The 12,436-nt window shown below is 31.3% G+C and overlaps 1 protein-coding gene and 1 long non-coding RNA gene across 7 annotated transcripts in view; one reads left to right on the top strand and one right to left on the bottom strand.

Annotated features, from left to right (window-relative positions):
• The window catches only part of LOC127730956 (plexin domain-containing protein 2-like), an 88,812-nt gene that overhangs the window by 22,725 nt on the left and 53,651 nt on the right, over positions 1-12,436 (bottom strand). For 3 of the 4 annotated variants that reach the window (XM_052239596.1, XM_052239594.1, XM_052239598.1), the window contains exons 8-9: positions 9,965-10,055; positions 9,715-9,732 (exon numbers count right to left, since the gene is read on the bottom strand). In XM_052239596.1, coding sequence (XP_052095556.1) covers positions 9,715-9,732; positions 9,965-10,055 — 109 coding nt within the window. The remainder of the gene's footprint in view (positions 1-9,714; positions 9,733-9,964; positions 10,056-12,436) is intronic. The other variant, XM_052239595.1, reaches the window with a different exon arrangement.
• LOC127730961 (uncharacterized) lies at positions 193-1,361 on the top strand. Of its 3 annotated transcripts, none has more exons than XR_007995400.1 (5): positions 193-559; positions 848-991; positions 1,028-1,099; positions 1,208-1,243; positions 1,316-1,341. It is a non-coding gene; the product is annotated as an uncharacterized LOC127730961 (long non-coding RNA). The 3 variants fall into 3 exon arrangements; XR_007995401.1 differs by lacking the exon at positions 193-559 and adding an exon at positions 580-595; XR_007995402.1 differs by lacking the exon at positions 1,208-1,243 and having other exon boundaries at positions 194-559; positions 1,316-1,361.

Here is a 12,436-nt window from a genome sequence, read left to right as displayed (position 1 = left end):
CAATGACATTGATAAAAAATGGCTGTAAACATCAAACTAAACTAAAGTCACAAAAGCATGAAATATAGGTCACTGTGATCCAAATATTGATTATCAGCTTTTTACTGTACAAATCATCATTCACACTTTATAATAAGTTTGTAAAAATAGACTTATTTGCTTAAATGTACCAAATCTAGATATACAACCAAATAAATATGTGAACAAGGTTTAATCTATGTGGCCAACATCTTGGCAAAAGCAGGACATAAAAACCAATCATGTAATATGATACAGAAACATGTATTCAAATCTCAATATCTTATAAGATTGTATTCACATTTTTCAATAATGCTATCTTTTATCATAAAGCTTTTTTATTTTCCTTGTGCTAAAGTATTAACAGATTTGTTCTTTGAATCTTCCTTAACCCTTAATGGAATAGGATAAATTTTCATGGAATCCAAATTTAAACTAGGTGGATCTGTTTAAGTGGACGTAAACTTACGTCTCACCTTCTTCTCTAGATGTCACTCCAGTAAAGATAAAGGCAAAACAAACACATTCTAGTACTAAAAAGGTATTATCTTGACAAACACATTCTAGTACTAAAAAGGTATTATCTTGGCAAACACATTCTAGTACTGAAAAGGTATTATCTTGGCAAACACATTCTAGTACTGAAAAGGTATTATCTTGGCAAACACATTCTAGTACTGAAAAGGTATTATCTTGGCAAACACATTCTAGTACTGAAAAGGTATTATCTTGGCAAACACATTCTAGTACTGAAAAGGTATTATCTTGGCAAACACATTCTAGTACTGAAAAGGTATTATCTTGGCAAACACATTCTAGTACTGAAAAGGTATTATCTTGGCAAACACATTCTAGTACTAAAAAGGTATTATCTTGGCAAACACATTCTAGTACTAAAAAGGTATTATCTTGGCAAACACATTCTAGTACTAAAAAGGTATTATCTTGGCAAACACATTCTAGTACTAAAAAGGTATTATCTTGGCAAATACATTCTAGTACTAAAAAGGTATTATCTTGGCAAACACATTCTAGTACTAAAAAGGTATTATCTTGGCAAACACATTCTAGTACTAAAAAGGTATAATCTTGGCAAACACATTCTAGTACTAAAAAGGTATAATCTTGGCAAACACATTCTAGTACTAAAAAGGTATAATCTTGGCAAACACATTCTAGTACTTAAAAGGTATTATCTTGGCAAACACATTCTAGTACTAAAAAGGTATAATCTTGGCAAACACATTCTAGTACTAAAAAGGTATTATCTTGCCAAACACATTCTAGTACTACAAAGGTATTATCTTGGCAAACAAGAATGCATGCGTTTTCATGCTAAGCATACTCTCATTCATAATTCAAAGTCTAGGAAAACAGGACCATATGACAGATTCAAAACAGGGCTTACATGTTACAGCTCATATCTGCCAAGCTGCTGACAAAATATGAAGTTATTCTGCTCAGTAGTACTTGCGAAAAGTGTGATTAAAATTTTTTGATTTGATTCCAAATATTGATATTCGAAGTATGGACAAACAGACTGTCTGACAGATCCAAAAGTTTTCACACTTTACAACTCATCACTCCAAGGAGCTGACAAAATCTCAATTAATTTTTTTTCAATAGTTCTAATTAAAAGTGTGACAAAAATCTTAATTGTATTCAACATGTTGAAACTCAAGGTATTGGCAAACAAGAAAAGGTGTCTGACAGAATCAAAAAGTGTTCACACATTACAACTGCTTATCTGCTTACAAAATATGAAAGTCATTACTAAAATGGTATATAACCTTTCTTCAAGTCATAAAACATATTATAAGTTTCATGATATGTCTGAAAATCAGAATTCTGCACAATCTTAAAATCCGGAGTGATCCTATAGATCCAGTATGGCTGTATCAAAAATATAGGCTAACAAGAAGTGGATGCGTAGAAGATTTGGAAAGTGGTCAATCAATACAACTCATCCCTGTCAAGTGTTTTTTTTATTGTTGAAGAAACAGACAGATGAATAGATGGAAGGACAAGGTGAATGCAGTATAGCCCAAACTGTTAGAGTTAGGGTATAATAAGAAAACATATGTATATGGTAAATGGTTGGTTATCTTATCTACAATTTATTCCAACATTTTTGATGAGTGGTATGAAACAAATCTATGGTGAGCTGAAAAGTCTTGTTATGGCAGTTCACAATATATAGAGTTTATGGGTGTAGATCTAAACACATTTTGATAATTATAACAATTAAAAATTTAATGGATAGGGGCATAACCCCTCCAAAAAAAAATTTGTGGTGAACTGTGAAGGTCTTGTCATGACAATAACAAATATATAAGGTTTAAGGATGGGGATACAAACAGTTTTCAAGATATTTAACAATCAATGATGTACTGATGGAAAGGGATGTCCCCCAGGGACAAATCCTATAGTGAACTAAATTCTTTATGTGCCTGTCCCATGTCAGGAGCCTGTAGTTCAGTGGTTGTCGTTGGTTCGTGTCATATTTGTTTTTCCATTATTGTTTTGTTATAAATTAACCGTTAGTTTTCTCAATAGAATTGTTTCATATTTTTCATGTTGGGGCCTTTTATAGCCGACTATACAGTATGGGGTTTCTCATTGTTGAAGGCCATACGATTGCCTATAATTGTTTTCATCCACTTTATTTGAAATCTGGTGGATAGATGTCTCATTGGCAATCATACCTCATCTCCTTATTTTTATATAAGTAGGCCTTGTTCAGAAAATTAATACTATATATGGTTTAGGGGTGGGATCTGAATTATTTTTGTAATATCTAAGGATTTATTATATGAGGGGACAGGGCATGACCTTAAGGACAAACCCTTAGTTGCACTGAAAAGTTCATGTCATGGCAAGCAAGAATATTTAAAGTTTAGGAATGGACATAAACCAAACAACTATTTGACCTTGAAGGTCAAAGATCAAGTTCAGAGGTCATCTTCAATGGAACGCTACACATTATCTTGCATGCACTTAATATCAAAAGCCTATGTTAAAGGATAAAAATGTTAAGTACACAAACATATAAAAAAATATATTAACCATGAAGTCAAATGTCAAGGTCACATAGTCATGATGATATGCCACACACAATCTTATGGTAATGCACTTTCATGCCAAATATCATTAGCAAATGTCAAAAGTTAAAAATTGTTTTGGCCTGAACAAGGAAGTATAAGAAAAAGAAGTAATACAACTAAAACATAATGTCACCCTTTGACAAAGAGGAGTCAAAATAAACTGAAACTTTATAAACAAAAACTATAATACATTGAATTATGCAAGTTTCATAATGGAAAATATACAATCAATGTACACTTAATAATCCAGCTTATATAAAACAAAAATGTGTCTGTAAAAATCATGCAAACAGTTCAATAAGCATTGTCCCACATTCTTTTTTCATGCAAACTACTCAGCCATCACTAATTCATGCACATAAGCAACCAACTATTCTCAAAATATAAGAAAGATTACTTGGTATTAGGAACATTTTTTTCTTTTTTCTTAAATTGAGTGAATTCTACATAAATAGTAAAAGTAACCATAAATTTACTATAGGCTTCATTTGTGATGTTATCACACTACAGTTATTTCACAGGGTTACAAATACCTTAAACTTTTAAATACTTTCAAAAATTTAAAGAGCCAATTTTATTTTTTTTATTTTTAAACATAATGTGTTTCTTAAAATAATAATATTTCTCATCCTACTTTTTATTGTAATGTTGTAAGCTGAGAACTAAAATATTAAAAAAATAGTGGCTTTCAAAATGTTAGTAAACCAGGATTTTGTTCATTAGTGCCATTGTTAAAGCAATCAATGGCCATAATTCATGGATAGCAAAAGTGATAATTGTCAAAAACCAATATTGACCTCCGTTTTTTCGAGAGAAACAACACATTACTGAAATCTGAAAAGGATTGGATCAAGAGTTATAAAGTTATTACACAGAATCTACATAATGTACAATTTTACAATCAATCAAGGTACCAGACTTGTATTACAACTCCAGTTTCCGATGTCAAAACATGGAGTCCGAGTGAAATAAAATAGTCCATCTTTTTCTGAATTTTTTTCTGGACTCAATTTTTTCTATTTGATTAAAAGTTTATGCTAAATTGAAGCATCTTTTTTTGAGATATCAAACCAGGAAAGTGGAAGGATTTCATTTCTACTGGAAGTGGTGCGGACTAGTGAAAACAGCAAACAGAAAGTAGAAAAAAGTAGTTTTGACTTCAGGGTTTCATAACTTTTTATTCTTTGTGGCATCAGGCACTTTTTTTTACATTAAATCCCAATTTCACATTACTACATATATGATATGTACATGAAAAACATTTTCTTTGAAGCATTTTATTTTTAAGATGTTTCAGCTGTTTTGCATTTAAGCCTATGGAGCAGTCAATTACAAGACTGCAACCTCAAGGACCATAATTCCTGAATGGCATCAATATGGATTTTACCTCCATTTTGTCATCAGTAATAAAATACAAACAAGAGGCTGTCAGAATGAAAGCAAACCAGATTTTCCTGCATGAAAATGATATTTGCAAATCTGGACCCCCAAACAGGATCAAGTAAAAATAATATATATAGCATTCAGAATAACAAACAAACCTACCACAAAATTCTTCAAACAATGTACCAAAGAAAAGAAAAAAAAAATTCCAAAATATCATTTATCATTAATACAATGTCTTTTAAAAATCTATAAAAATCTATAAAACTTATCTGTAATTATCTTCAAAATGTCTAATAATGAACAGTAAATTTCTATATTTTATACCGAAGTTTTTGACCTTGACCTTTGACCTAGGAAGTTGTACAAACATTATGACACACCCTGTGGTGTTGGTTAATATACATGTCAAGTATAAAGTACAACAGTTCTCTAGCTATAGAGCGGACACTATTTGTTACGGACAGACTGATCACTTTAGGGTGACCCGCCATTAGGCGGGGCCCTAATTAATAGTTACCAATATTTTTTCTTTTGTTTGTCACAAACTAATATCTGCAACTTATCTATCAATGTCAACAACTTTATCTACACAATGTAATGTAATGAAATATATCCTTTAATAAAAATAGATTATTATCTAATGAAAATGATATTTGCAAATTTGGACCCCGAAACAGGATCAAGTAAAAATTAAACATTAACACACCCAACAAAAATAAAATACCACATAACAACTGTCACATCTACCTTCAAAACACACATGACTTAAAAAAAATAGTTATAAAGAAATTTTTGACAACTCCTGACTAAAATAAATTGAACAGATACAATCATTGATAGACTATCTATCCATATACTTATTTATTACACCATTTCTGTTCAAAGGGAAATAACTCAAAATAAAAATAAATCATGTAATAAATATCACTTTTCGCTACAGAAAGGTCTACAACTCAACAACAAGAAAAGCTAAAATCGTAGAAATTAAAACTGACCTTCATTTAGTCACAGGAAACAACATATCTAAACTTGAAAAGATTTCTTCAAAGTGTTTTCATGTTAATGAACGGACACTGTTTGGCAATTATAGGCAACCATACGGCCTTCAACAATGAGAAAAACCCATACGGTATGGTCGGCTACAAAAGCCCCGACATGAAAAATATGAAACAATTCAATTGAGAAAACTAACGGTCTAATTTATAACAAAACAATTTACGAAAAAAACAAATATGACAGACATAAACCAACTACAACCACTGAACTACAGGCTCCTGACTTGGGACAGGCACATAAAGAATGAGGCGGGGTTAAACATGTTTGTGAGCGCTCAATCCTCCCCTAACCTGGGACAGTGGTGTAACAGTACAACATAAGAACAAACTGTAATAAAATGCTTCGCTGGGCGCAGCTTGATACGACCGCAGAGGTCGAACCCTGAACAGTTGGGGCAAGTATGGACACAACATTCAAGCTTGATACAGCTCTGAATTTGGATTGTGATTAAATATTTGACACAGCATAGGTTTCTGACACAGAAAGAATGTGGTCTAAGAACTTCAATTTTTTTAATTTACCTATTATGGTCCAATGTCCAAAATCAAAATACATGGTTAGATTCAGCATATCAAAGAACCCCATTTATTCAATTTTTGTTGAAATCAAACAAAGTTTAATTTTGGACCCCAACTTGGACAAACTTGAAAACTGGTCCCATAATCAAAAATCTAAACACATGTTTAGATTCAGCATATCAAAGTACCCCAAGAATTCATTTTTTGTTAAAATCAAACTAAGTTTAATTTTGGACCCTTTGGACCTTAATGTAGACCAATTTAAAAAACGGGACCCAAAATTAAAAATCTAAAAACACGGTTAGATTTGGCATATCAAAGAACCCCAATCATTCAATTTTTGATGAAATCAAACAAAGTTTGATTTTGGACCCTTTTGACCTCAATATGAACCAATTTGATAGCGGGCCCACAAATAAAAAATCTAAATACAAGGTAAGATTCAGCATATCAAAGAACCCCATATATTCAATTTTTGTTGAAATCAAACAAAGTTTAATTTTGGACCCCAATTTGGACCAACTTGAAAACTTGGCCAAAAATCTAAAATCTAAATACATGTTTAGATTCAGCATATCAAAGAACCCCATATATTCAATTTTTGTTGAAATCAAACAAAGTTGAATTTTCTTGGACCAACTTGAAAACTGGGCTCATAATCAAAAATCTAAACACATGTTTAGATTCAGCATATCAAAGAACCCCAAAAATTCAATTTTTGTTAAAATCAAACTAAGTTTAATTTTGGACCCTTTGGACCTTAATGTAGACCAATTTAAAAAACGGGACCCAAAATTAAAAATCTAAATACACGGTTAGATTTGGCATATCAAAGAACCCCAATAATTAAATTTTTGATGAAATCAAACAAAGTTTAATTTTGGACCCTTTTGACCTCAATATGAACCAATTTGATAGCGGGCCCACAAATAAAAAATCTAAATACATGGTAAGATTCAGCATATCAAAGAACCCCATATATTCAATTTTTGTTGAAATCAAACAAAGTTTAATTTTGGACCCCAACTTGGACCAACTTGAAAACTGGGCCCATAATCAAAAATCTAAACACATGTTTAGATTCAGCATATCAAAGAACCCCAAGAATTCAATTTTTGTTAAAATCAAACTAAGTTTAATTTTGGACCCTTTGGACCTTAATGTAGACCAATTTAAAAAACTGGGACCCAAAATTAAAAATCTAAATACACGGTTAGATTTGGCATATCAAAGAACCCCAATAATTAAATTTTTGATGAAATCAAACAAAGTTTAATTTTGGACCCTTTTGACCTCAATATGAACCAATTTGATAGCGAGGGTCCACAAATAAAAAATCTAAATACATGGTTAGATTCAGCATATCAAAGAACCCCATATATTCAATTTTTGTTGAAATCAAACAAAGTTTAATTTTGGACCCCAATTTGGACCAACTTGAAAACTGGGCCAAAAATCAAAAATCTAAATACATGTTTAGATTCAGCATATCAAAGAACCCCATATATTCAATTTTTGTTAAAATCAAACAAATTTTAATTTTGGACCCTTTGGACCTTAATGTAGACCAATTTGAAAACTGGATCCAAAATTAAAAATCTAAATACATCGTTAGATTCGGCATAACAAATAAATAAATGTGGTCAAAGATTTTACAAATCTAATGCGCCATACTGTGCAATTAAAGATTACTTCTTGAAATTTTTCAATATTTGAAATTTGAAAAAAAAAAAATATTTGAAGAATAATTCTTTTTAATTTCTGAAATCTGAAATGAGAAAAAATTGACCCCCCACAATTTCTTTTTACCCCCCCCCCCCCCCATTTTTTCCCCCAAACCATAATTACCCATTTAAATTTACCATAGTGCTAACTTAATCTATTTTATAATAGAATTTAAAATACAGTGTCAAATCTTTCATATGGATTTTTTTGTAAAAAAAAAAGATGCAACATTTGCAGATATTTTTACTGGTCTTCCTTTATAAATATGCATTTCTTTAAACATAATTTAAAAGCAGTGTAAGGGAAGTAACCAAAACGTTGTATTTGGATTACCTCCCTTACACTGTTTTAAATTATCTTAATTGTTCATTAACCATTACTTTATACATAATTTAAAAGCAGTGTAAGGGAGATAATTTCAATGATGTATTTGATTTATCTCCCTTACACTGCTTTAAATTATGTTTTGTACTAAACTATTTGTCCATTAACCAGGACAACCTTGTTTTCCCCCCTTTTTTGCCCCTAATTCTTAAACGGTTTGAGCCATAACCCCTCAAAGCAAATCCTAACCATCCCTTTGTCGTATGGAAACTTGTAGTATAATTTCAGAGAGATCCATACACCGTTCCACAGTTATTGTCTGGAAACTAGAAAATGCTTATTTTTGGCCCCTAATTCCTTAACTGTTGGTACCATAACCCCCAAAATCAATCCCCACCTTCCTTTTGTTGTATTGAACCTTATGGTAAAATTTCATAGAGATCCATTCACTTAAACTAAAGTTAGAGTGCGAAAACTAATGCGTATTCGGACGACGACGACGCCAACGTCATACCAATATACGACCACAAAAATTTTTGTGATTTTATGATTTGAATTTATATTCAATTGAAGATTTCTTGCTGTTGTGCAATACACTGTGCTGTTGCACAATACTTAGTAAATGTGTTTTTTTCAGACTATATACAAAGAATTAGCAAAATAAATTGTGACCCCCAATTTTTTTCTTTGGAAAATTGACAATTTCTTAAATCTTGAGAAAAAAAATTGACCCCCCACAAATTTTTTTTTTCCTGAACCTTCCTTTTGTGGTATTGAACCTTTTGGTTAAATTTCAGAGATCCATACACTTAAACTAAAGTTATTGTCTGGAAACCAAATGTCTTCGAACGACGCCGTCGACGTGATACCAATATTTTTTTGGGGTCGTATAAAAATGATGTATCTAAGACTGAAATATCAATCAGTACACATCCAACATCCAATGGATTTAGTTCTCAAGTTTTTGAATGGAAACAGCTAGACCTATCTACCTGTCCTCCTTCCTCAAGGACATATATTTAGGTTTTCATTGGAACAGTACTTTACAAGTATTTCACTCAATTTTACAGAGACAACAAACTATTATGAATAACAAAAAGGTATATCCTTTTACAAATTCCTTACATTACTTTTTGTTATGTATCATGTCATGCAATTAAAATCATAAATAAAGGTCATGATGCACAAAAAAATGATGCAAAATTTTCTCTTTGTATCAAATTAACAAACTTATCTAATTAATTTTCTTGAGAATTCACATGATGCTGGACATGATGCTCTGTAATTACCTTCTAATTCAGAATATTTGTATTCTGTTTCATTCTTTTCAACTGTTAATTATACAGATAGATGATATGCATTTTCATTCAATTATCTTTTCAAATTAATGAAACATAAGAACAAAACTCAAACCTAATTGTAGCAAAGCTCTATTTCTGACATTTCACATTTGCATAAGTATACACCCTGCCATAAACCACAACCTCCTAACATATCTTTATATAACACCAGCAGATATTTATTTCACATTTGGCTGCTTAGTAGTGTATAAAGTTTTATCATTGTAATTCTGGAGAACAAACCTTTTCTAGATCTTTGACCTAAAACAAATTGTCAGAAAATTAAACAAGGCACCAATCTAAACTGAACCACTGAAATTTTTTGAATGGCCAAGAGTATTTATATGAAAAGTAAATCTTAAACTTATACTTAATGAAACAAACTCAACAGAAAAGAAAAGAAAATAATTACATTGAAATATCATAAAAAGAAGAAGAAGTGAAGAACATACATGAGAGAGAGAATTGAAAAGGTATAAAAGTGAATACAAACCATTAACAGTAGCATCGACATAGAAAGCATCAGAAACACCTATCTTTACTGGATGATTGGCTGTTATTATTTCTGTTACATTTATTGGGACCTGCAATGAAGAATGTCTTATATAGTTTCAAAAGATTAATAAAATACTGCCATAATTGATACATTTTGTTTTTTATATTACCATGCATATGTTCTTACATTATGTAATATAATTGATTTATTTTATTTTACCAGAATTGTTTTTTTTTTTACTTTATGTTGATTTCTGACATCATTTGAATGTTTTAAGGTAAACTGGATCCCTGCATCCTTGAGAACTGACAAACTCCATTTTTTCCACTTAATATTTTAAGCATCCCTCTGTATTTTTATGGCCCCGCAATCACTGGAGGGGCCTAAAGTGTTATCATTGTCCGTTTGTCCGTCTGTACGTACGTCCCAAAATTAGTTTCCGTTCTCTAACTTTAGTTTGCAAAAACCAAATTTCATGAAACTTATACACAATGCCTATTACCACAAAACACGGATCAAGATCGAATTTGAGTGGCGTATTTTTTAGTGTTCTAGAGTTGTGCCCCTTTATAAATGGAAAAATAGCTGACTTTTTTCGTTTCCATTCTCTAACTTGTTTGCTTCAACCAAATGTTATGAAACTTAAACACAATGCTTTTTACCACACCTCAGATCAAGTTCGAATTTTGGTGGGGTCACTTTTACCGTTCTTGAGTTATGTCCCTTTATAACATTATATGAAAGTGTGGGCCATGTCCACAGGACACAATGCCAAAATCATATTTCCATATTTTTAAGTATTTAAAAAAGTGCAGAGATCTCCATGACCTGTTTTATGATGGCGCATCGCAACCGTTAAATTATCTTCAGCCATCGTCAAATGATCTCCCCAATTGTTAAATAACTACACTATGATTGAAAGGTGTAGTCAAAATTTATTTCTTTTTGCTAGATGCCGCCATTTTTGTTAGCAATTATAATCAATTGCATGTAACTGCATAACCCCTTTTGAATGATAATCAAAAGGGTCCTCCTGATGACAGTTTTAAAGCCTTGAGGTTTATCTGGCTTATGATCTCTAATCACTTGTACAGGTAGATTGACACTCCTGACAAGGTATTAGAACACTTGATCAAGATAGACAATTAATTGCATTAATTCATTACTTTTCAGCAAATGCTAATCAAAATTTAAAATAAAAGTAAAATTCAAATCAATTACGTAGAATAATAAAAGATCCCCATTTTTAAGTACTAACAAAAATACCATAATAGCGAGAAAACAACTACATTTTTGTAGGTTAACAGGACGTTTGAATTGTGGCCATCCTTGACTTAGAGGAGCCACCCATTGGAAATGAAAATGTTGGAAATTCTATAATGAAATAATTATAGCAAACAACATATCTGTCTATTCACTATTCCTTACAATGAAATGGAGGCATGCAATACTTTTTTTGTTAGGTCTCCTTTTGGTGCTTACTGATTGGTTTAGTTAGTCCTCCTTTTAATGATTTCTTCTTGATTTTATTAGTTTACTTTTGGTGCTTTTTGATTGGTCTAGTTAGTCCTCCTTTTGATGATTTCTAATTGATTCTATTTGTTCTCTATTTGGTGCTTTCTGATTGACCTTATTTACTACTTTTGGTGCTTTCTGATTGGCCTTATTTACTACTTTTGGTGCTTTCTGATTGACCTTTATATTTATTACTTTTGGTGCTTTCTGATTGGCCTTATTTACTACTTTTGGTGCTTTCTGATTGGCCTTATTTACTACTTTTGGTGCTTTCTGATTGACCTTATTTACTACTTTTGGTGCTTTCTGATTGGCCTTATTTACTACTTTTAGTGGTTTCTGATTGACCTTATTTACTACTTTTGGTGCTTTCTGATTGGCCTTATTTACTACTTTTGGTGCTTTCTGATTGACCTTATTTACTACTTTTGGTGATTTCTGATTGACCTTATTTACTACTTTTGGTGTTTTCTGATTAACCTTATTTACTCTTTTTGGTGCTTTCTGATTGACCTATATATTTACTACTTTTGGTACTTTCTGATTGACCTTATTTACTACTTTTGGTACTTTCTGATTGGCCTTATTTACTACTTTTGGTGCTTTCTGATTGATCTTATGTACTACTTTTGGTGTTTTCTGATTAACCTTATTTACTACTTTTGGTGCTTTCTGATTGACCTTTATATTTATTACTTTTGGTACTTTCTGATTAACCTTATTTACTGCTTTTGATCTTATTTACTACTTTTGGTACTTTCTGATTGACCTTTATATTTATTACTTTTGGTACTTTCTGATTAACCTTATTTACTACTTTTGGTACTTTCTGATTGACCTTATTTACTACTTTTGGTACTTTCTGATTGACCTTATTTACTACTTTTGGTACTTTCTGATTGACCTTATTTACTACTTTTGGTACTTTCTGTTTGACCTTATTTACTACTTTTG

Source organism: Mytilus californianus, unplaced genomic scaffold (assembly GCF_021869535.1).
Source record: "Mytilus californianus isolate M0D057914Y unplaced genomic scaffold, xbMytCali1.0.p SCAF_2, whole genome shotgun sequence".
Classification (NCBI taxonomy): Eukaryota; Metazoa; Mollusca; class Bivalvia; order Mytilida; family Mytilidae; genus Mytilus; species Mytilus californianus.
The sequence above is the reverse complement of the archived record's forward strand: the minus strand, read 5'-3'. Positions and strand labels throughout refer to the sequence as shown.